Below are 22,711 nucleotides of genomic sequence, written 5' to 3'. Positions count from 1 at the left end.
CGAGAAGCAATTATTCAGGAGAGAATTAGTCACACGGGAAAAATGAGGTTTGATTAGGAACAGCCAGCATGGATTTCTAAAGGAGAATTAATGTTTAACTAACTTGGGAGTTTTTTTTAAAGTAACAGAAGGAGTCGATGAGGGCAATAGAGTTGATGTGGTACAAATTCAGAAGGCAATCAACACAGTGCCACACAAGACTTGAAAAAGGTTATAGCTTGTAGAAAAGGGACAGTAGCAAAGTGGATACAAAATTGACTGAATAATAGGAAGTAGAGTGTGAATATTCAATGAATATTTTTCAAACTGGAGGAAGTGTTCCCCAGGGGTCAGTACTGGGACTCTTGTTTTTCTTGATTTATATTAATGATCTAGATCTTAGTATGCAGTGGATAATTTCAAAGTTTGTGGATAACACAAAATTTGGAAGTATTGTCAACTGTGAAGTGTCAAGAACTTCAAAAGGATATAGACACGTTGATGGAGTGGGCAAACAGGTAGATGGCAGATGGAGTTCAATGAAAAGAACTGTTAGGTAATGAATTTTGGTCGAAAGAACATGGAGAAACAATATAAAAAATAAGAGGCAACATTGTTAAACGGGTGCAGCAGAGGGGCCTATGTGACAGGATAGGTGGAGAGCAGTTAAAGCATATAGTATTCTGGGCTATATTAAGAGGGGCATAGGATACAAAAGCAAGGAGGTTATGCTGAACTTATACAAAGTACTATTTGGAGCTGGAATACTGCACACTTATATGGGCACCACACAACAGGAAGGATGTGAATGTATTAGAGTGTGTGCAGAAGAGGTTAACAAGAATGGTTCCAGGGATAAGAAACTTCAGCTATGAGGATATATTGGAGAGCTTTGAACTGCTCTCTTTGGAGAGAAAGTGGTCAAGAGAGTAGATAGAGATGTTCAAAATTGAGGGGGCTGGCCAGAGTAGATGTCCAGAGAGCTGGTGCAGGTATTATGGGCCAAATGACCGCCTTGTGCACTGTAACAATTCTGTAATTCTCTGTGATTCACCTGAAAAAGTACCAACAGTGTAGTATTCTGTTAGTAACAGATTTAAGGTCAGCCTAGATTAAGTGCCCAAATCCTAGCATAGTATTAGAAGTGATATGGAGATGCCGGTGTTGGACTGGGGTAAACATAGTAAGAAGTCTCACAACACCAGGTTAAAGTCCTAATGGGTTTATTTGGTAGCAAAAGCCACCAGCTTTCGGAGTGCTGCTCCTTCGTCAGGTAAGTGGGAGTTCTGTTCACGTGAGATGATGGCATCCGTGTCGATGATCCAGCACGTCTTGCAGAGGTTGCTATGGCAGGGTTGTGTGGTGTCGTGGTCACTGTTCTCCTGAAGGCTGGGTAGTTTGCTGCAGACAATGGTCTATTTGAGGTTGTGCGGTTGTTTGAAGGCAAGTGGGGGTGTGGGGGATGGCCTTGACAAGATATTCATCTTCATCAATGACATGTTGAAGGCTCTGGAGAAGATGTCATAGCTTCTCCGCTCCGGGGAAGTACTGGACGACAAAGCGTACTCTGTCCGCCATGTCCCGTGTTTGTCTTCTGAGGAGGTCGGTGCGGTTTTTCGCTGTGACGCGTTGGAACTGTCGATCGATGAGTCGAGCGCCATATCCTGTTCTTATGAGGGCATCTTTCAGCGTCTGGAGGTGTCTGTTGCGATCCTCCTCATCTGAGCAGATCCTGTGTATATGGAGGGCTTGTCCGTAGGGGATGGCTTCTTTAACGTGTTTAGGGTGGAAGCTGAAGTGGAGCATCGTGAGGTTATCCGTGGGCTTGCGGTACAGTGAAGTGCTGAGGTGACCGTCCTTGATGGAGATGCATGTGTCCAAGAAGGCAACCGATTCCGGAGAGTAGTGCATGGTGAGTCTGATGGTGGGATGGAACTTGTTGATGTCATCATATAGTTGTTTCAATGATTGTTCACCATAAGTCCAAAGGAAGAAAATGTCATCGATGTATCTAGTTATAGCATCGGTATATAGCAGTATACACTACGTATACTGCCAAGTTACAACAGCATTTCTTAGTAAAGGGAGTAAGATGGGGTTCCTCGTAGAAATGGAAATATTAGCTGGATATCCTATCTCTTGTATACGTACTGAGCAGCCCTTGCTCACAAGTTTGCTATGCTACACTGTATGACTAATCTCTCAACATGCATTATCTGGGCCCACTCACCGGAAATGGCAATATGTAGATGGTGAGAGGACTACGAGTAGCTTGTAGTTCAGAGATCAGCTAAAAGCAGGAAAGAAAACTGAGGGGAAAAGAGACAATGGCACACAGTAGTCAGTTTCAAGTTTTATTTATTACTATTGAACTAGCAACAAAATAACTATAAGAGTTAAAAAAAGAAAAATGGATATGTTTCACAGTGATCTTGCATATTATTAAGTTAAGACTTTAGTTAATATGAAAATTATATCCATTTTTCAGGCTTCCAAAGTATTTAAAACATCTCAAAATTGCAGCTGTCGACAAGAACAGCCAAATGGGCTGCAGAGATTGCAATACTGATTGAACAAAAAACACTGGTCATTAGCCAGAAGTGTGGAGTCAACATTCATCGTATAGTTACTTATTGTTCAAGTTAAAGGTCTAATGCAATAATGGACAAATGCATTTTCCTTCACCAATATGTTCCTCTGCTTCAGTGAATGCAATATTACAATGTGAAGTTATATATACTGCCTGCTCTCCAATACTTTTGACATTAAACTCCAGCAAGATGTCACAATAAATGTCAAAACCACATTGGAAGTGATGTATATCACACCGGTTAGTAGCCTGCCCTCACAATTTGTAACTTTCCAGTGGTGGTCATTGAATAGAAATCAGGATTGAGAAACCTGACTGATTATCTCCTTTCTTGTGGGATGCTAAGGCCAATGCTCCTATCACAAATAATAAACTCAACTCAGATCAGAAAATTAACATAACTTCATCTTCTGTACCCCAGTGATCTTTTTCAAATTGTAACAATAAACAACCTTTTTCACTTTGATGAAACTATTAACATTGCACTGGTTTGGAGGCATTTTTGTGCACTGGGCTCGCACCAATAGGATCTGCACTGAGACTCCCAAAATCATTCCATGTAGGGCCTTGACAGTCACCAAATCAGTTTGGAAGTACTGATAAAAATTAAGAGCTTTATGTTCTCAGAAAATTATTAAACAAGGTTTACCTATGTAACATCCCACCTTTCCAAAATGTTTCATGCTACAAGAGTAGAATTTCATCATGGAATCATAATAGGTCAGCAAGATATACTGGAATAGAAATTATAGGCCAGCTACAGTTGTATAAGGTGTCAGTAATATGCAATTGTGGTGATGTGAAATTTTATAATATGTCCACTCAAATTGTGGCAAATGCTTAGTTGACCAACTATCAAATTTGCCTCCCCAAGCTTGAATTACGTCTAGAACCAATTTGAGTTTAACAGAAATATAATGAAGTGTTATGGGTAGTATGATAGGTGAAGAATTAGAATATATTGTTACTTGGATTCCCCCAATGATCTCCTGGATAAAGGCAGTGTATAGTGTCATGGTAGAACATGAAGATTTCAGATTTGATTCCTACTTTCTAATTACATGATCCCAATCAAGATGGCTGGAAATAGAGACATAGGATGAGAACAAAATGTATTTCCTTGTACCTTGAGCGAATCGTCTGCCACATTCACCCTATGGCTTACAATTCAGGGCAGACACGTCACTGAGATGTTAACTAATTAATCCTTTTGGAATAAGAATCCACCAACTTTTAAATGAATTACACAGTATCTTAATGAAATCTGAAAGCAGAAATACAAAACGAAGAGGTGGTTTAAGTTCAGTCAAAAATATGAAATGAAAGGATTCTGGGAGTTATAACTGGTGATGTTTTCCAACACTGCCTTTTAATGCCCCTTCTGAATGATGATGAAAAAGAGCTTGACTTCTGAGGCTGCAATAGCATCAGTGAACCAGAGATGATATTTTTTGACTTTAAATTGTAGGCCATTGTTTGAAAACGCACTAATTAATGTTGAAGTTTCTCATGTTACATAATGTTTTTATCTACATAATCCAAGAATAATTGAACAAAGGCAACCTGAGCTACAATCTACAGATGTGTGATGGCCAACCAACTGGGAATCTTCATACAAGCAGATTATTATTTTAGTGAATGGCACATTGCACTTTGGAATGAATTCCATTACCTCTGATCAAAGTTTGGAGCATGATAAAGGAAGTATACAGAGCAAGTTGAAAAAAATTCAGTCCCGACAATACCTCCCATCTCCTTCTCAGTGTACTGTGACCAAGATTCATACCCCACTTCCTCATTCTTCAGCTGCATTTTTCAATCAGTGCTGGATCTTCTATACCAGAACCTGGCCCTGAAGTCATCACTGCAGGTCATGAAACCAGGATTGGTAGGAGAGTGCACAATGCAGCGAACAATATTGTTGTGCCCAAGAGAAAGGAGATTTTTGCGTTCAGCTGTACGTGAGTCCCAGCAGCAAAGACTTATTGTTCTTTCATCAGGGAGGAGCACATAATCTTCAGTATGGTTGAAGACAGCCTGGGTGCGATGTGTTTGCCTGCCACTTAATCCTGCTCCTAATTGGGAGGGAAAATACAGATCATTAAGATTTGCCAACACTTGTTGCTCCTAGTTCCATTAGTTATAACTGATTTATTGCATTGTCAGTCATCCACAGTCCAGCTTAATTTTGAAACATTACAATAAAATACAGATTTTCCCTTGTAAATTGCATGGAATTAGTAATTTAGATAGCAACGGCAATTTGGTTGGAAGAAATTCAATATATTCAATGTAAAGAATAAGGAATGAAGTCAGTAAATGCACTTCCCAAGTACAGATGAACTATGAGCAGAAGACCACTCGGCCCCTCGAGCCTTCTCCATCATTCAATAAGATCATAGCCAATCTGGCTGCAACTTCGACCCCACGTTCCTGTCTACCCTGATAACCTTTCACCCCTCTGTTAATCAAGAATTGGTCTAGTTCTGCTTTAAAAATATTCAAAGACTCTGCTTCCACTGACTTCTGAGGAAGAGAGTTCCAGAGACTCTCGGCCCTCTGAGAAAAAAGATTTCTCATCTCCATCTAAAATGAGTGACCGCTTATTTTTAAACAACCCTCTTGTTCTAGATTCTCTGACAAGAGGAAACATCCTCTCCACATCCAACCCCGTCAATATCCCTCAGGGTCTTAAAGATTTTGATTAAGTTGCTTCTTCTAAAATCTTCTAAAACCTAACCTGTCCAACCTTTCCTCATAAGACAACCAGCCCATTCCTGGTATTAGTCTAATACCTTCTCTGAACTAATGCATTTACATCTTTCCTTAAATAAGGAAACTAATACTGTACACTGACCTTAGAGGGAACAAAGATTCCAAATTTAATCTCTGGCCTGTGTTAATCAGCTTTGGCAGCAATTTCCTTGCTGCAACTGACCATTATTCCAGAATTAACCTGGTTCTTTGACCTGTGCCAAGTGACGTGGGGGATCTTCTCTGTTAGATTGCCCAACTTAAGTCCAAACACAAATTACTGTGATTCCACTAATCAGTATTAAATGATAGCCAATCCTGGGCATTGGGAAATATAATGCGATGACCATGAAGGCTCTGGCCATTTAGATATTAACAATTTATTGCAATGCACCAAACACTACCCCTTCTGAAGCTAACTTCCGCCAATCTGCCTCACTGACTATCTCAACACTTCAAACAGAAAGCAAGGATAAATGGGTCATTTTCAGGTTGGCAAACTGCTACTAATGGATTGCCACAGGGATCAGTGCTGGGGTCTCAACAATTTACAATCTATATAATGACTTGGATGAAGAGACCAATTGAATTTTAGCTGATAAAGATGGGTGAGAAACTAAATTGTGAGGAGGTTAGAGAGAGTCTGAAAAGGGATATAGATAGGTTAAGTGAGTGGGCAAAAATCTGGCAGTCAAGACTATAATGTGGGGTTGTCCACTTTGGCAGGAAGAAAAGCATAGTACTGTTTAAACAGAGAGAGATTGCAGAATGCTGCAGTATAGGGGGGCATGGGTGCCCTTGTATATGAATCACAAAATATCAGACTGCAGGTACAGCAAGTAATTAAAATGACAAACAGAATGTTAGCCTCTATTGCATGGGGAATGGACTATAAAAGTAGTAAAGTCTTGATACAACTCTACAGCACATTGGTTAAGATCACACCTAAGGTACTGTGTGCAGGTTTGGTCAATTTACTTGAGGGACATACTTGCATTAGAGACAGTTTAGAGAGGATTCATTAGGCTGATTCCTGGGATGAATGGGGTTACCTTATGAGGAATACTTTTCTTGGATCAGTGTAGCTTCAACAACACTCAAGAAGCTCAGCACTATCCAGGACAAAGCCAGTTTGACTGGCATCCTCTTCACCACCAACTCAGTGGCAGCAATGTATACCATCTAGCAACTCACTAAGGTTCCTTTGATAAACCTAAAGGGCAAGGACAGCAGGTGCATGGGAACACTAACCAAATGCAAGTTTACCTACCCCCCCACCCACAAACTATCCTGATTGAAACTATGGGCTGCACGGTGGCACAGTGATTAACACCGCTGCCCTCACAATGCCAGATACCCGGGTTCGATTCCCAGCAGAGTCTGCACATTCTCCTCGTGTCTACGTGGGTTTCCCCCGGGTGCTCCAGTTTCCTCCTACAGTCCAAATGTGTGCTGGTTAGGTGCATTGGCTATGTTAAATTCTCCCTCAGTGCACCCAAACAGGTGCCGGAGTGTGGCGACTGGGGGATTTTCACAGTAATTTCAGTGGTGTAAATGTAAGCCTATTTATAATAAAATAATAAATAAACTTTAAACTTTATAGTGTCATCCCTTCACTGTTGATGGGTTAAAATCCTGGAATTCCCTTCCCAACAGCACTATGGTATACTTCACAAAAGCAGCTCACCAACACTTTCTCAAGGACAATTAGGGATGGGCGATAAATGTTGGCCTGGCCAGCAATGTCCACATCCCATGAAAGGAAAAATATCCGATTTTCATAGCAGGATCCATAGCATGAACAGAAGTAGACCACTTAACCATTTGAGCCTGTTCCATTATTCAATGAAGGTTGATTTATACATCCAATTCCATGAGCCTTTATTTTGCGTATAGCTTTTGTGTGACACCTTATCGAATGCCTTTTGGAAATCCAAGTATACTACTTCTACTGATTCCCCATTATCCACCTTACGAGTTAACATAAGAACATATGAAATAGGCGCAGGAGTAGGCCATCTAGCCCCTCGAGCCTGCCCCGCCATTCAATAAGATCATGGCTGATCTGAAGTGGATCAGTTCCACTTATCCGCCTGATCCCTATAACCCCTAATTCCCTTACCGATCAGGAATCCATCTATCTGTGATTTAAACATATTCAACGAGGTAGCCTCCACCACTTCAGTGGGCAGAGAATTCCAGAGATTCACCACCGTCTGAGAGAAGAAGTTCCTCCTCAACTCTGTCCTAAACTGACTCCCCTTTATTTTGAGGCTGTGCCCTCTAGTTCTAGTTTCCTTTCTAAGTGGAAAGAATCTCTCCATCTCTACCCTATCCAGCCCCTTCATTATCTTATAGGTCTCTATAAGATCCCCCCTCAGCCTTCTAAATTCCAACGAATACAAACCCAATTTGCTCAGTCTCTCCTCATAATCAACACCCCTCATCTCTGGTATCAACCTGGTGAACCTTCTCTGCACTCCCTCCAAGGCCAATATATCCTTCCGCAAATAAGGGGACCAATACTGCACACAGTATTCCAGCTGCGGCCTCACCAATGCCCTGTACAGATGCAGCAAGACTTCTCTGCTTTTATATTCTATCCCCCTTGCGATATAGGCCAACATCCCATTTGCCTTCTGAGTTACACCCTCTAGAAACGCTAATAAATTTGTAAAACATGATTTTCCTTTTGTAAAACCATGTTGACTTTGATTATATTATGACTTTCCAAATGCATTGTTAAGGCTTTCTTAAGTCTTGATTGCACAAGAGATTAGCTGGAATGGTTCCAGAGATGGGGGATTTTAGTTGCATTAGCTGTCCTGATTTTCTGTGGAGCAAAAGCATCAGGGGAGATTTGATAAGAGAAGATTATGACAGGTTTGGCTATGGTAGACAAGGAAAAACTATTTCCACTGACTGATAGTACAAGGACTAGAGGGTCACAGATTTAAGGTTTTTAGCAAGAGATGCAGTGGGGATGTGAGGAAGAACTTTTTGATGCAGCGAGGGGCAATGACTTACTGTCCATGAGGATGATGGAAGTAAAACAATCAATACTTTAAAACGGGGAATTGGATGGGCATTAGAAAGAAATTAACGTCAAAGGCTATGGATATGAAGTGGGGTTTTTTTGGAATGAATTGGATTGTTCCACAGAATGCCAACATGGACTCATTGAGCAAAAGGCCTCCTTCTGTGTTGCAAATGACTATGATATCCATGAAAACTTAATAAAACATATAGGAGGGTGCTTGACAGGATAGATATTAAAATCATGTTCCCTTTCGTAGGGGAATCTGAAACTAGGGAGCAGAGTTTTAAAATAAGGGGTCTACTATTTATGATAGACTGCAGGAAGAATTTCTTCTGTCAGAGGATTGTTTAGTGTTTGGAATCCTCTCCCCAGAGAACAATGGCGTCTGGATCATTGAATACATTCAAGGTTGAGTTAGACAATTTTTGATCGATAAGGGAATAAATGGTACGAGTGACAGGGAAGAAAGTGGAGCTAAGGCCACATCAGCTCAACCATGATTTTATTGAGCAGATTTGAGGGGCAGAATCCTGTTTTTATTTCTTAAGCCTCAAAAAATCCCCATCAAAAATTCAGCACAGGCAAAAAGTTGATTATTTGGCACAGTGCTTTGGGGCATACTGATGAAGTAATGTGCATCCATCTTCCTCCTTTCTTTGTCCACCAAAACCTTTCCACTTTTGGTTTCTCCAGTGGTTCAACATGGAACTGGGAACAGGAAGTTCCAATTGGATTCCTGTTCTGCGATGAGTTATCTAATTTGAGCAGAGGTAAACATTGATTTTCCTTTGATTGTAAAACCTATCAGGGATTCCATTCCTAACTACTCTCCAAGGACCGCTGTTGATCTATTAGAATATTGATTGAGAGAAGGATCAACTTCAACTGCGATTTCTCTTGGCCCTTTCAGTACTCTTGTCCGGATTTGCCCATGAAACAAAGTCTGACAGGCAGTTTATAGAGCCACGTGCAACTCCGGGGGTCCTGGTAATCCACAGCTTGAAGCCCAGAAAGCTCAAGTCATATTTGAGAGTGTATTTCTTATTCAATGATTGCTTGATTTGAATTTCACAGGCCTGAAGGTTTTGAGATGGCCGTTCTTAGGACTTTTGCTCCATTGATGGATAAATCCCAAATCACACCACTAGAATCAACAAACACCTTGAAGTGGGGGAATGGGTTTAAAATTTATATGCTCCCAGGGCTCTCCATGGTGCAAAGATGTGTGGTGTGCCAAAATAAAAGCTCAGACACTCCTAAACTAAGTAACATATTGGCGAAACTTCAGTGTCCATGCATGACTTCATCAGTATGCCCCAAAGCACTGTGCCAATTAATCAACTTTTTGCCTGTGCTGAATTTTTGATTGGGATGTTTTGAGGCTTAAGAAATAAATTTGGTGAATTCTGAATAATCATATTTTAATAACTATCAAAAATACATAAAGGATATCAATAAGCGGTTTACTGGGTTGGGGGGGGGGGTCACTTGTAGAAAAGGATTTGAGAACATTTCTAATCCAATGTTAACAATTCTAATTCAATGTTTTCTGCTTCACAATGTAAATTTAGCTCAGTACAATTCTCCACTCTGTTCCAGTCTGCACTGATTCAGTTCACAGCTAAAGCGTGGAGTTAAATTAGTTGAGAGCAACTATCAGTAAGGAGCTTCAATTAACCTCAGTGGTCTTAGCTAGTGATTACAAAATCAGCTAGTGATCCTGGCTTCTGATCCAGTGACCCCTCCTCAAAGTGAGTGGGTCTGGACGGATTGGCTGAGAACAGGCTTGGTGTTGATGCTTTTATTTAAATTGTCTGCCAGCACTCAGTGCTACGTTTTTAGATCAAAAATAGCTCATTTATCTGAAAGCTCAATGTCAGTTTAAATGTGGAATTTAAGGCTACTGGCTTTCAATGTTGAAGAAAAAGTAGATGGAATTGAATAGCATTAGCCTGAAAAAAACCATTGAATTCCAGAATTTCAATCACTTTCCCTTTTGTATTGTATGGTTAACAAAAGGCTGTTTTCATGACAAATAATGGATGGAATTTCAAAATGCATTTCTTAAAATGTTGGTAAAACTGGTTTCCCATATAATAGCTTTTCCTAAATATTCAGTCCTGTAAATTAAGAAAAGGACTTGCATTTACATATTGCCTTTCTTGACCTCACACCTCAAGTGCCTTACATCCAATTAAGTCATTTTAAAGAGTAGTCAGTACTGTAATGATATGTGAATATGTGGATCAGGAATCTTACAAGGAGGTCATATGCCATCTAAGTTTTCCTGATACGCTGCTGGTAATCTCTTCATTAGAGGTGCTATACATGCTACTACATGTAACGTAGTGAAATGCATAAACCAATTTTACATAAAAAACCACACAATCTTCAATGGAATGCGTGACTGGATAATCTTAAGGGAGAAATATTAGTCAGCTCACTGGAAGAATTCTTTGCTCTTTCCAGAGTGCCATGTGATCTTCTACGTCCACCTGAGGGGGCAGACATCATGTTGAATTAAAATCTTATCTGGAAGACAACATCACCAGCAGTGATTAAGTGTCGGCTGGATTATGCATTCAAATCTCTAGACTGGAACTTCAACCTGGATTCTATGACTGAGACAAAATTTGCAATTTAGTTTGTTACTCGATGTCTGTACATGGCTTTAAAGCTTTGGACATCTTCAAAGGGTGTAAATGCCTCGCATTAAGAAAACCCCAGTTAAACATAATCTTCCTGCACATTAGTTCATCCAAAACTATAATATCTATATCCTATTCCACACCAATTAACATTATGCTCACCCAGTCACTTCTGCCCTCTGACCTATAGTAGCTCAGTTCCCCAAAGGCAAAAATTTAAAAATTCATCTTTTATGCTTAATTTCCTTCATGGCCATCTTCATCTCTGAACTTGAACTAGAACTTGAGCTCTACAACCTGCTGAATTCCTCATTCCATGCCTGTGTATCCCTTCCATCCTTTAACCGCACTAATGGTAGCTGAGCATTCAGCTGTTCCTGCTAAAACATCTGCCTGAGCACTTTTGTCACCTTCTTTAATACTTACCTTATGAACTAGCTTGAACAAACATTTAACGCATCCCCTTATCATTCCTTCTTTGGTTCAATGCCAATTTTCCTTATTTTTTTAAAACTACATTAAAGGTACTATAAAAATGCAAGTTGTTATAGTAATAACTGCATATGTCCTGACTATAAACTAAAAATACATTGAATTTTCTCAGACCTTCGTTTACTCCCCTACTGCCACCTGAATTCCTCTCGAGATGGAAGGGGGATCACCTACAGTTCGTTCATATGCTATTTTGTGTATTCTCAGTAAACTTATACCGCTGAACTAATTTCCCTTTTTGTGAAATTGTACTTTTGTTAAAACTCAGATTTCCTTCCCCTTTTCCCTTCCCCATTTGTCATCACTTCCTTCCTGTTTTTTGTCAATTTTTTGATCACTTTATAAATTTTATTTCTTCCCACATGCAATCCTTGGACTGTCACTTTCCATTATAATCGAAACAGCTTGGCAGATTCTTGACAACCTAGAACATTCCAGGATTCCTTGGAAAGGTATCAGCTAAATATTGACCCAAGTTGCAGCTGTGCACTAACAGCTTCCTCAAATTCCAAGCACCTGCCAATTTCCAGTGTGAGGAAACTGAAACATTTAATGGAGCTACCTGTACAGCTTCCCCATCAGCAAGTTCAATTAGAAACTTCTAGTTTACTGTTGTCAACCCAGATCTGCACAATGGTGATCAGTACATCAAAATAAAGATTGAGTAAAACAAAGCTAAGGTACTGCCTGCAGACATTTCATTGACAAAAAGGTTTATGCTCACTTGTCACTCAATTTAAACCTTGAATTGTTGGTCATTTTCTACCTTCCTCAATGGCGGTGATTATTTTCTGATAGGTTTCTAGGGTTTGGCATGCCTCAAATACTTCTGAATTCTTTGTGACTTTTCATTTGTATCAGGCATCTTGGTTGAGCTAAATCCTGCCTCTGTGACAATAACACATGCAGAACTTGCAGCAGTGGAGACTGTATAATGATCGAGCATTAGAAACAGTTGTTGGCCTTTCCCCTCTTAATTTCAAGGTGCAGAGGAGAGTTCTAATGCCTTTGATATTCTCTGGCTGAGGTCAGAAAAAATAGCATATTCCTGTTCTGTCTTGCTCATACTGCATTGGAAATTGCAATTATACATTAAACTATCAGGTAGCCTATCACCTAACTCCATTTTTAACTGTCACATGAACCCTTCCTATGCCTTTTGCAGTTGGTGAGGGTAGCTTTATTTCATTTTGGATTTATTTTGCTACTGGTAGTTTTCATGTTAGATATTGGAAACTGGGCATTTTGGCAATGTTCCTATTGAATGACAAATTATGGTGCAATCACTTCAAGTTAGAGTGACAATCCAAAAATGATTAGGAAATGACATGGTTCTGCTATGAAATTAGTTGAGCTCAAAAAACATTCTTGACACTATGTTAATCATTCAAAGTGTTTGAATTAATTTGCTATTACAGATCTTTGTGCTGTGATTTAAGAGTGTATCTTCAAATAAGGCAAAAGCACCAGGAGCAGCAAGGTGGCACAGTGGTTAGTACTGCTACCTCACAGCAACAAGGTACAGGATTCAATTCCAGCCTTGGATGAGTGTGTATGGAGTTTGCACATTCTCCCTGTGTCTGTATGGGTGCTCCGGTTTCCTCCCACAGTCCAAAGATATGGATTTGATATGCTAAATTGTCCCTTATTTTCCCAATGTATGGGGTTACGGGTATAGGGCCCAGATAAGATACTCCATCCGAGAGTCGGTGCTGACTCGATGGGCCGAATATCCCCCCACGGTACTGTAGGAAATCTAAGATTTTTCTATGAGCATTCCTTTCTAAAACTTCATGTCTACAGAATTCAAACAGGATAAAACAAGATAAGAAATATAAGGATAAACTGAACTGCAATAGTTGGGTTTCATGAGCTAGATTGCCTGGGATGACTGGCTGCACATGCCCAAGAGACTGTAATTTGCATTTTCCTGATATATAAAAATGACTGTAAACTAGACATCTATTAAGTTTTTTTAAAGTTTATTTACAAGTAGGCTTACATTAACACTGCAATGAAGTTACTGTGAAAAACAAAAGATTATCATGTGTTTGACTTGAAAGTACACAATATAAGTTATGTGGTGCTCAAATACTGGTGTGCAAATAATTCAATAGCACAGAAATGAAAACAATGCTAGCTCAATCAAACTATAAAAGTGAAAACAGAAGAACAGAATCGAATATTTTCCTTTCTTCTCTTTTGTTTAGTTTATCAGAATTAAATAAAAGCCACACTACATTGCCTTATGGTCCTAGAGAAAATTGTAGCACTTACTGTGGACTAAAGTCTGAAACTACAGTGAATTTACAGTGAAAAGTCCCAACGCAAACTTTAAATGGAACTCAAACATTCTCTGAAAACTCTGTGCTGAAAGAAACTAAAAGAAAGGATCTCGATTAAATAAATTGCACAAATAGTTCTTAACTTTTTAGAATGCTGCATATACAGTATGTGGACTTTTTGAAAAGGAATCATCGACTTACTGTTATCAGGTTTGGTACAGCAGATATTTTAAAAATCAAGTTACCTTGATAACCAGCAATCCACAGGAAAACCTAATAACCAATATGTATTGTAGTTAATGAGGCAATATTCAGTGCGTGCATAGACCGCTCCTAGACACCAAGTCCTACAAGGAAGTTCCAAGACCCATACTTGTTTATTAGGCCATTCTTACTATCTCCTTCCACAAGTTCATTCTCTAGAACCCAAGCTTAGTATTAGTTATTCCCAATTTACTTTGTCTTTATCCTTTTCAATCTTGGGTTTCTCTTTGCATATACAAAAAAAGCAGCATACATAAATTACATCCATTGGAATAATGGAAAAAAAACGATGGAGTGAGGGTAACTTCTTACCCTTAATGGCATCATGATTTCAGGGTGAACGATGGGGATATAAGGTAGGTAAATGGCCCACTTACCTTGCCATAACGAAAATATCAGTTCACAAATCAAATGTGATTTTCTTACCTGTGTATTTAACCATTGTGCGTCCAGTTGATATTTCCCATAGCTTCACGATAGAATCCTTTCCACTTGACAAAACATACTTTGAATTTCTTGAGAACATAATGGAGCACACCTCTGCGCCATCGTGTGCTTTTTCATAGGTCGTAATGCAGCGATTTGATACACCATCCCATAGCTTGATGTTACCATCTTTACTGCACGTCACATACATGTTGGCGCTGGGGTTATAGCTCACAGCACAGACAGCATCTGTGTGTTGATCACGAGGATTGCTTGATACAAAACACTGGAATGTATTGACGTCATACAATCGCAAAGTTGGGTGCTGTGTTCCCACTAGAATGTAATCTCCAGAGGGGTGAAAGGAGATGGAGCGCAGCATTTCTGCTTCCTAAAACACACAAAAAGTAAGCAGAAGTGATCAATGATAACTAATCTTTTCTTCCCCCCAAAGATGCCATGAGAGAAAATTCAGCCAGACTGCCCTCTCCTAACCATTATCAGTGACTCCTGCTAGAAAGTGCATATACATAGAAAGCAAGGATAGGATAGCACTTAGAACATAGAACAGTACAGCACAGAACAGGCCCTTCGGCCCACGATGTTGTGCCGAGCTTTATCTGAAACCAAGATCAAGCTATCCCACTCCCTATCATCCTGGTGCGCTCCATGTGCCTATCCAATAACCGCTTAAATGTTCCTAAAGTGTCTGACTCCACTATCACTGCAGGCAGTCCATTCCACACCCCAACCACTCTCTGCGTAAAGAACCTACCTCTGATATCCTTCCTATATCTCCCACCACGAACCCTATAGTTATGCCCCCTTGTAATAGCTCCATCCACCCGAGGAAATAGTCTTTGAACGTTCACTCTATCTATCCCCTTCATCATTTTATAAACCTCTATTAAGTCTCCCCTCAGCCTCCTCCGCTCCAGAGAGAACAGTCCTAGCTCCCTCATCCTTTCCTCATATGACCTACCCTCCAAACCAGGCAGCATCCTGGTAAATCTCCTCTGCACTCTTTCCAGCGCTTCCACATCCTTCTTATAGTGAGGTGACCAGAACTGCACACAATATTCCAAATGTGGTCTCACCAAGGTCCTGTACAGTTGCAGCATAACCCCACGGCTCTTAAACTCCAACCCCCTGTTAATAAAAGCTAACACACTATAGGCCTTCTTCACAGCTCTATCCACTTGAGTGGCAACCTTTAGAGATCTGTGGATATGGACCCCAAGATCTCTCTGTTCCTCCACAGTCTTCAGAACCCTACCTTTGACCCTGTAATCCACATTTAAATTAGTCCTACCAAAATGAATCACCTCACATTTATCAGGGTTAAACTCCATTTGCCATTTTTCAGCCCAGCTTTGCATCCTATCTATGTCTCTTGGCAGCCTACAACAGCCCTCCACCTCATCCACTACTCCACCAATCTTGGTGTCATCAGCAAATTTACTGATCCACCCTTCAGCCCCCTCCTCTAAGTCATTAATAAAAATCACAAAGAGCAGAGGACCAAGCACTGATCCCTGTGGCACTCCGCTAGCAACCTGCCTCCAATCCGAAAATTTTCCATCCACCACCACCCTCTGTCTTCGATCAGACAGCCAGTTACCTGTCCAATCGGCCAACTTTCCCTCTATCCCACATCTCCTCACTTTCATCATAAGCCGACCATGGGGGACCTTATCAAACGCCTTACTAAAATCCATGTATATGACATCAACTGCCCTACCTTCATCAACACACTTAGTTACCTCCTCAAAAAATTCTATCAAATTTGTGAGGCACGACTTACCCTTCACGAATCCGTGCTGACTATCCCGGATTAATCCGCATCTTTCTAAACGGTCGTAAATCCCATCCATAAGGACCTTTTCCATCAATTTACCAACCACCGAAGTAAGACTAACCGGTCTATAATTACCAGGGTCATTTCTATTCCCTTTCTTAAACAGAGGAACAACATTCTGGCACTATCCCCGTGGACAGCGAGGACCCAAAGATCAAAGCCAAAGGCTCTGCAATCCCATCCCTTGCCTCCCAAAGAATCCTAGGATACATTTCATCAGGCCCAGGGGACTTATCGACCTTCAGTTTATTCAAAACTGCTAGTACATCCTCCCTCCGAACATCAACTTCCTCCAGCCTATTAGCCTGTAACACTTTCTTTTCCTCAAAAACATGGCCCCTCTCCTTGGTGAACACTGAAGAAAAGTATTCATTCATCACCTCGCCTATCTCTACTGACTCCATACACAAGTTCCCACTACTGTCCTTGACCGGCCCCAACCTCACCCGGGTCATTCTTTTATTCCTCACATAAGAGTAAAAAGCCTTGGGGTTTTCCTTGATCCGACCCGCCCAGGACTTCTCATGTCCCCTCCTAGCTCTCCTAAGCCCCTTTTTCAGCTCATTCCTTGCTGACTTGTAACCCTCAATCGAGCCATCTGAACCTTGTTTCCTCATCCCTACATAAGCTTCCCTCTTCCTTTTCACAAGACATTCCACCTCTTTCGTGAACCATGGTTCCCTCACTCGGCCATTTCCTCCCTGCCTAACAGGGACATACCTATCAAGGACACCCAGTATTTGTTCCTTGAAAAAGTTCCACTTTTCATTAGTTCCTTTCCCTGACAGTTTCTGTTCCCAACTTATGCCCCCTAATTCTTGCCTAATCGCATCATAATTACCTCTCCCCCAATTGTAAACCTTGCCCTGCCGTACGGCCCTATCCCTCTCCATTGCAATAGAAGACACCGAATTGTGGTCACTTGGTTGTAATGTTTACAGTTGATCAGACTACAGAGGCTTAAACGTGGGAGATTGGCCATGTGGACAAGGTATAGGAATGCTGCTAGCATCTGTGAAACTGAATTCAAAAATTCAATCATCTGGGGAGAGAAAAGACATAACTGAGGGAACAAATGAGGCTGGAAGCCCATGGAAATGTCAAGACATTAAGAAAAAAACTGCATTTATATGGCCTCAGGACATTCCAAAGAGATTTCAAGTATGATTATATTTGAAATGCAGTCACTGGTGTCAGATAGACAAATATAGCAGTCACTTTGGGTATAATGTCCCATAAACAGAAAATGAACAAATGGCCAATCTGTTTTTGGCAGTGTAGGTTAAGCTGGGGCAGCACGGTGGCATAGTGGTTAGCACTGCTGCCTCACAGCGCCAGGGACCCGGGTTCAATTTCAGCCTTGAGTGACTGTTTGGAGTTTGCACGTTCTCCCCATGTCTGCATGGGACATTTAACATTCATCTAAACAAGCAGAGAAGACCTTCATTAAATTCAAACAGCATCTCATGAAACGCAGCACTGCATTATTCTGCAGAGTAATTCACCTCACAACTCTCCAGAAGTCTGTCCACCATCTACAAGGCACAAATCAGGAATGAACTGTCTGAATGAGTGCAGTTCAAGCAACACTCAAGAAGCTTGACACCATCCAGGACAAACGCAGCCCACTTTATTGGAGCCCCAACTACCATCTTCAAAATTCATCACCATAGCACAGTGGCAACAGTGAGCACATGTACAAGACACCATGCAACAATTCACCCTTCAGCAGCGCTTTCCAAACCGTGATCTCTCCCGCCAAGGAAAGAACAGCAGATACATGGAAACACCAACACCTGCTGGGTCCCCTCAGAGTCACACACCATCCTGACTAGGAATGATCTTGCCATTCTTTCACTGCTGCTGGGTCAAAATCCTGGGACTCCCTTCCTAACAGCACTGTGGGTGTATCTACACCACATGGACTGCACAGTTCAGTAAGGCAGCACACCACCATCTCTCAAGGGCAATTTGGGATGGGCAACAAATGTAGCAACACCCACATCCCATGAATGAATATCCCAAGAATGAATATAAAGTAGTATTGTAATGAAGTGGCAACCGAGAATACACGTTTAGATCCACAGTGGGGTTGAACTCACAACCTTCTAAATACAAGCCAATGTTACCAAAATCATAAATTTTGATCTCTAACCTGAAGGTACTTGAATGCCCTTTTTGCTGAAGGCTTGGAATAGTCAAAGAGTTTCAATGTGTAGTCCTTTGACCCCGATGCTAGTATCTGTTCTGTGGGGTGGAAAGCAAGACATGTGACCTCATCTACATGATCATACAGCGTGCGAATTACAGGATGGTTTTCCATGTTCTGTTGTGCTGTCTCATTCATCATCACCTGTGTAAGACAATAATTAAAACACAATCATAAACAATTTTAATTTTTCTTACTTGATGTCAAGGAACATACGCTAGCACTGTGACATTACTTGCTGTTTTCTACATCCATTTAGTATGGCCGTAGTAATTCGCGATAGATAGCTGTGAGATACTGCACCAGTTCATCAAACTAGAGGGGTGCCCTTTATTACTGAAGATTGAGTCTGTAATCTTCAACAACTCACCCATCCTCACACCAAATTAGTACAAGTACTGAGCCAAAAACTTGTAAATATACATTAAAAGTGGATAAAACAGCATTATCCAGTATCATCCTGAGGACAAGGAATGAGGGGGAAAATGCTGACTAGTAAATCAACCAGATTTTGTTACAAGTATATGTAACAAATACATATTATGTATTTACTGTTATGTACATACATGTTACTCTATTATTACATACTCTGTTATGCAGTGTGCCTTTGGTTAGAGTGCCCCCTTCCTGCTGTTAAAGTGCAATACACAAAGTTTCACAAAATAATTTGATTTCCAGAAGTAAAGTAACTGCTTTTAAACAATTTATTAGCTTAAAAGATGTAAACATTAGTTCCTCAACACAACATCTGCTCAAATTGCTTTCAACATTTTTAATTTAAACTAAAATTAGCCTGTTACAGACCAAAGTCAGAATGTATATTGGACTACACTTAGGAAGAACATGAACAAAAAATCCCTTCACGAGGAGTCAGAAAATCAATTCTAATGTGAAAAGTCAATATTCAACAATTACACATTCAATTAGAATCTGAAGACAGCTGTCACATGGACAAAACTATAATCCCTGGCAGTGCAGCACTCTCTACCTGGAGAGAAGAATTCATCCTACTTCCTTCTGTCAGTTTCTTTTCCTCTTCCGCTAAACCTTTGCTACTCTTGGTGGTATATGGTCCCAAATAATGATTGTCCTTTGGCCACTGATCAGGGGAGATGTGCGGGGGAAGTTTTTTTTTTTACACAGAAGGTGGTGGGGGCCTGGAATGCACTGCCAAGTGAGGTGGTTGAGGCAGTTACATTAGCCACATTTAAGACTCATCTTGATAGGCATATGAACAAACAGGGAATAGAGGAATATAAGCGCTTGGCTAGATAGGTAAACGTGATCAGCACAGGCTTGGAGGGCCGAAGAGCCTGTTCCTGTCCTGTACTGTTCTTTGTCCTTTCTTTGATCTGGTTTTCATTTGAAATTAACTTTTCAACCATGTCCAATATTGCTGACTGACTTTTCCTCTCCTGACACAGGGTAATGAGATGAACTGTGGTTTTCCCTCCTGCTGCCCTGGATGGAGATCAACTAAATTAGCATCAATCCTTTGAATTTGGACACAGGCCTTTGGAGACTTGAGGCTGAACTATTCAGCTATCTAATCTTTACCAAGCGAGTTATTGTGGGTGCCTAACTGGCATAGTTAATAACTAGAAAAAGGAAACAATGATTCTTTATGCCTGGACCGAATATAAATGGTATTCCTAGAGTTAATTACTCAGGCCCTACTGTAATAGCTTAAATAGCACATAAGAATCATACAACAGCAGTAAACTAAGGTGAAATTGTGTGGCTGTAAATTATGGACTGATCAAATAAAAGGTCCTATCACACGATGACTTGGTGTATAAAAGTGCTGGCTAGCACAGTATTGATAGAGATGGTCCCGCATCTGAACAAAACGGTGTGTCAAGTTAGCTGGAATCAATCAAGGCAGTAGATGAGGCCTCAGAGGTGGAAGAAAAAAACCTTTCCACTCCTGAACCCTTGTGGAAAGACTGTGCTTTTTTCTTTAATTACACATTTCTTTGGATGTGGGTGAAGCTGGAAAGACTATTTATTTTCCCAAAGACATCAATATCTTGCGTAAGCCAGATCAGGCTGGACAGTAGGTCCCCTTTCAGGGGGAACATTGAGGGGCAGCACAGTGGCAAATAGTTAGCACTGCTGCCTCACAGTGCCAGGGGCCAGGGTTCAATTCGGTATTGGTTGACTGTGTGGAATTCGCACATTCTCTCCTGTGTCTGAATGGGTTTCCTCCTACAGTCTAAAGTGCAGGTTAGGTGGATTGGTCATGTTAAATTGTACCTTATTGTCCCAAAATGTGTAGGTAAGGTGGATTAGCTATGGCAAATATGTGGGGTTGCAGAGATAGGGTTGGGGAAAGGGCCTGGATGGGATACTCTGTCAGAGAGTCAGTGCCGACTTGATGAGCCAAATGGATCCTTCTGCACTGTAAGGATTCTATGATTTGTGAAATTTCAGAGTTTTCATGGCATTTTTATCTGCTGCCAGCTCACAAATTACCAGATTTATTTAACTAAATTTCACAACCTGCCATGGTGGGATTTCAACTCTCAATCTTTAGGTGACTATTCCTGCACCATAGGGGCCACACCATCGCACCTCATATGTATGGATATATGGAAAGAACAGGCTCAGGCTCCGCTGAAACCCCTGATAAACCAAAGTAACTGCTGGTGAGTGAGGCTTATGCATGATGAATGACTGCTTGAGTGAACTATCAATGTCCAGGAATGCCATGGAGCTATACCCTGGGTAAGAGACATCTTCAGGAGAAAAAGACATCACACTTCATAAGTGGATTTGCTCTCTTGCAAAATAATGTATTCGTTTTACTTCTGTACCTCAATGGGCATAGCACTCTTTGCTAGCATCCTCTCAGTATCCAGAATCTTGATGGAAGCATCAGCAGAGCCCGTAGCAATCAACTGTCCATCGCGGCTATAGGTGGCAATACGGCATGGCCCTTTGTGTGATGTCACGTAGCATGTCTCATACTCTGCAGCCTCTGGAGACATAGTCTGAACATCAGCATCAAATTCCATGTCAATGCCTGTACCAGGAGCCACAGTGTCTGACCGTCCAATAGCATACTGAACAGTGTTGTCATCATTTTCCATTCCTGTGAGTAATAATCATATTGAATACAAGAATCAATGCAAGTTTAACCAAACTGGGCTTATTCTGGACTAAAGCAAAATAAAATCTATCGCCTAATATGAGAATGTCAATAAATATTTCAATATCACAACTTGGAACTTTCTGAACTCTCATAAAAGATTCATTCTTTCACTTTCTTCTGCCGATCTCTAGCATTTCTAGAGAGACTGGCTAAATAGAGTCATAGAGGTTTACAGCATGGAAACAGGCCCTTTGGCCCAACTTGCCCATGTCGCCCTTTTTTTTAAAAAACCCCTAAACTAATCCAAATTGCCCGCATTTGGCCCATAACCCTCTATACCAATCTTACCCCTGTAACCGTCTAAATGCTTTTTAAAAGACAAAATTGTACCCGCGTCTACTACTACCTCTGGCAGCTTGTTCCAGACACTCACCACCCTCTGTGTGAAAAAATTGCCCCTCTGGACACTTTTGTATCTCTCCCCCCTCACCTTAAACCTATGCCCTCTAGTTTTAGACTCCTCTACCTTTGGGAAAAGATAGACTATCTACCTTGTCTATGCCCCTCATTATTTTATAGACCTCTATAAGGTCACCCCTCAGCCTCCTACGCTCCAGAGAAAAAAGTCCCAGTCTATCCAGCCTCTCCTTATAACTCAATCCATCAAGTCCCGGTAGCATCCTAGTAAATCTTCTCTGCACTCTTTCTAGTTTAATAATATTCTTTCTATAATAGGGTGACCAGAATTGCACACAGTATTCCAAGTGTGGCCGTACCAATGTCTTGTACAACTTCAACAAGACATTCCAACTCCTGTATTCAATGTTCTGACCGATTAAGCCAAGCATGCCGAATGCCTTCTTCACCACTCTGTCCACCTGTGACTCCACTTTCAAGGAGCTATGAACATGTACCCCTAGATCTTTTTGTTCTGTAACTCTCCCCAACGCCCTATCATTAACTGAGTAAGTCCTGCCCTGGTTCAATCTACCAAAATGCATCACCTCGCATTTGTCTAAATTAAACTCCATCTGCCATTCGTCAGCCCACCGGCCCAATTGATCAAGATCCC

General features: G+C 40.9%; 1 protein-coding gene across 1 annotated transcript in view; it reads right to left on the bottom strand.

Annotated features, from left to right (window-relative positions):
• Nucleotides 1–2,786: 2,786 nt before the first annotated feature.
• cstf1 (cleavage stimulation factor, 3' pre-RNA, subunit 1) overlaps nucleotides 2,787–22,711 on the bottom strand; it is a 32,578-nt gene continuing 12,653 nt past the window's right edge. Inside the window, exons 3-6 of the mRNA XM_078236374.1 lie at nucleotides 21,362–21,639; nucleotides 18,492–18,689; nucleotides 14,479–14,869; nucleotides 2,787–4,644 (exon numbers count right to left, since the gene is read on the bottom strand). Coding sequence (XP_078092500.1) covers nucleotides 4,385–4,644; nucleotides 14,479–14,869; nucleotides 18,492–18,689; nucleotides 21,362–21,639 — 1,127 coding nt within the window. The 3' untranslated portion in view covers nucleotides 2,787–4,384. The remainder of the gene's footprint in view (nucleotides 4,645–14,478; nucleotides 14,870–18,491; nucleotides 18,690–21,361; nucleotides 21,640–22,711) is intronic.

The sequence above is a fragment of the Mustelus asterias genome, chromosome 20 (assembly GCF_964213995.1).
Source record: "Mustelus asterias chromosome 20, sMusAst1.hap1.1, whole genome shotgun sequence".
Lineage (NCBI taxonomy): Eukaryota > Metazoa > Chordata > Chondrichthyes > Carcharhiniformes > Triakidae > Mustelus > Mustelus asterias.
The sequence above is the reverse complement of the archived record's forward strand: the minus strand, read 5'-3'. Positions and strand labels throughout refer to the sequence as shown.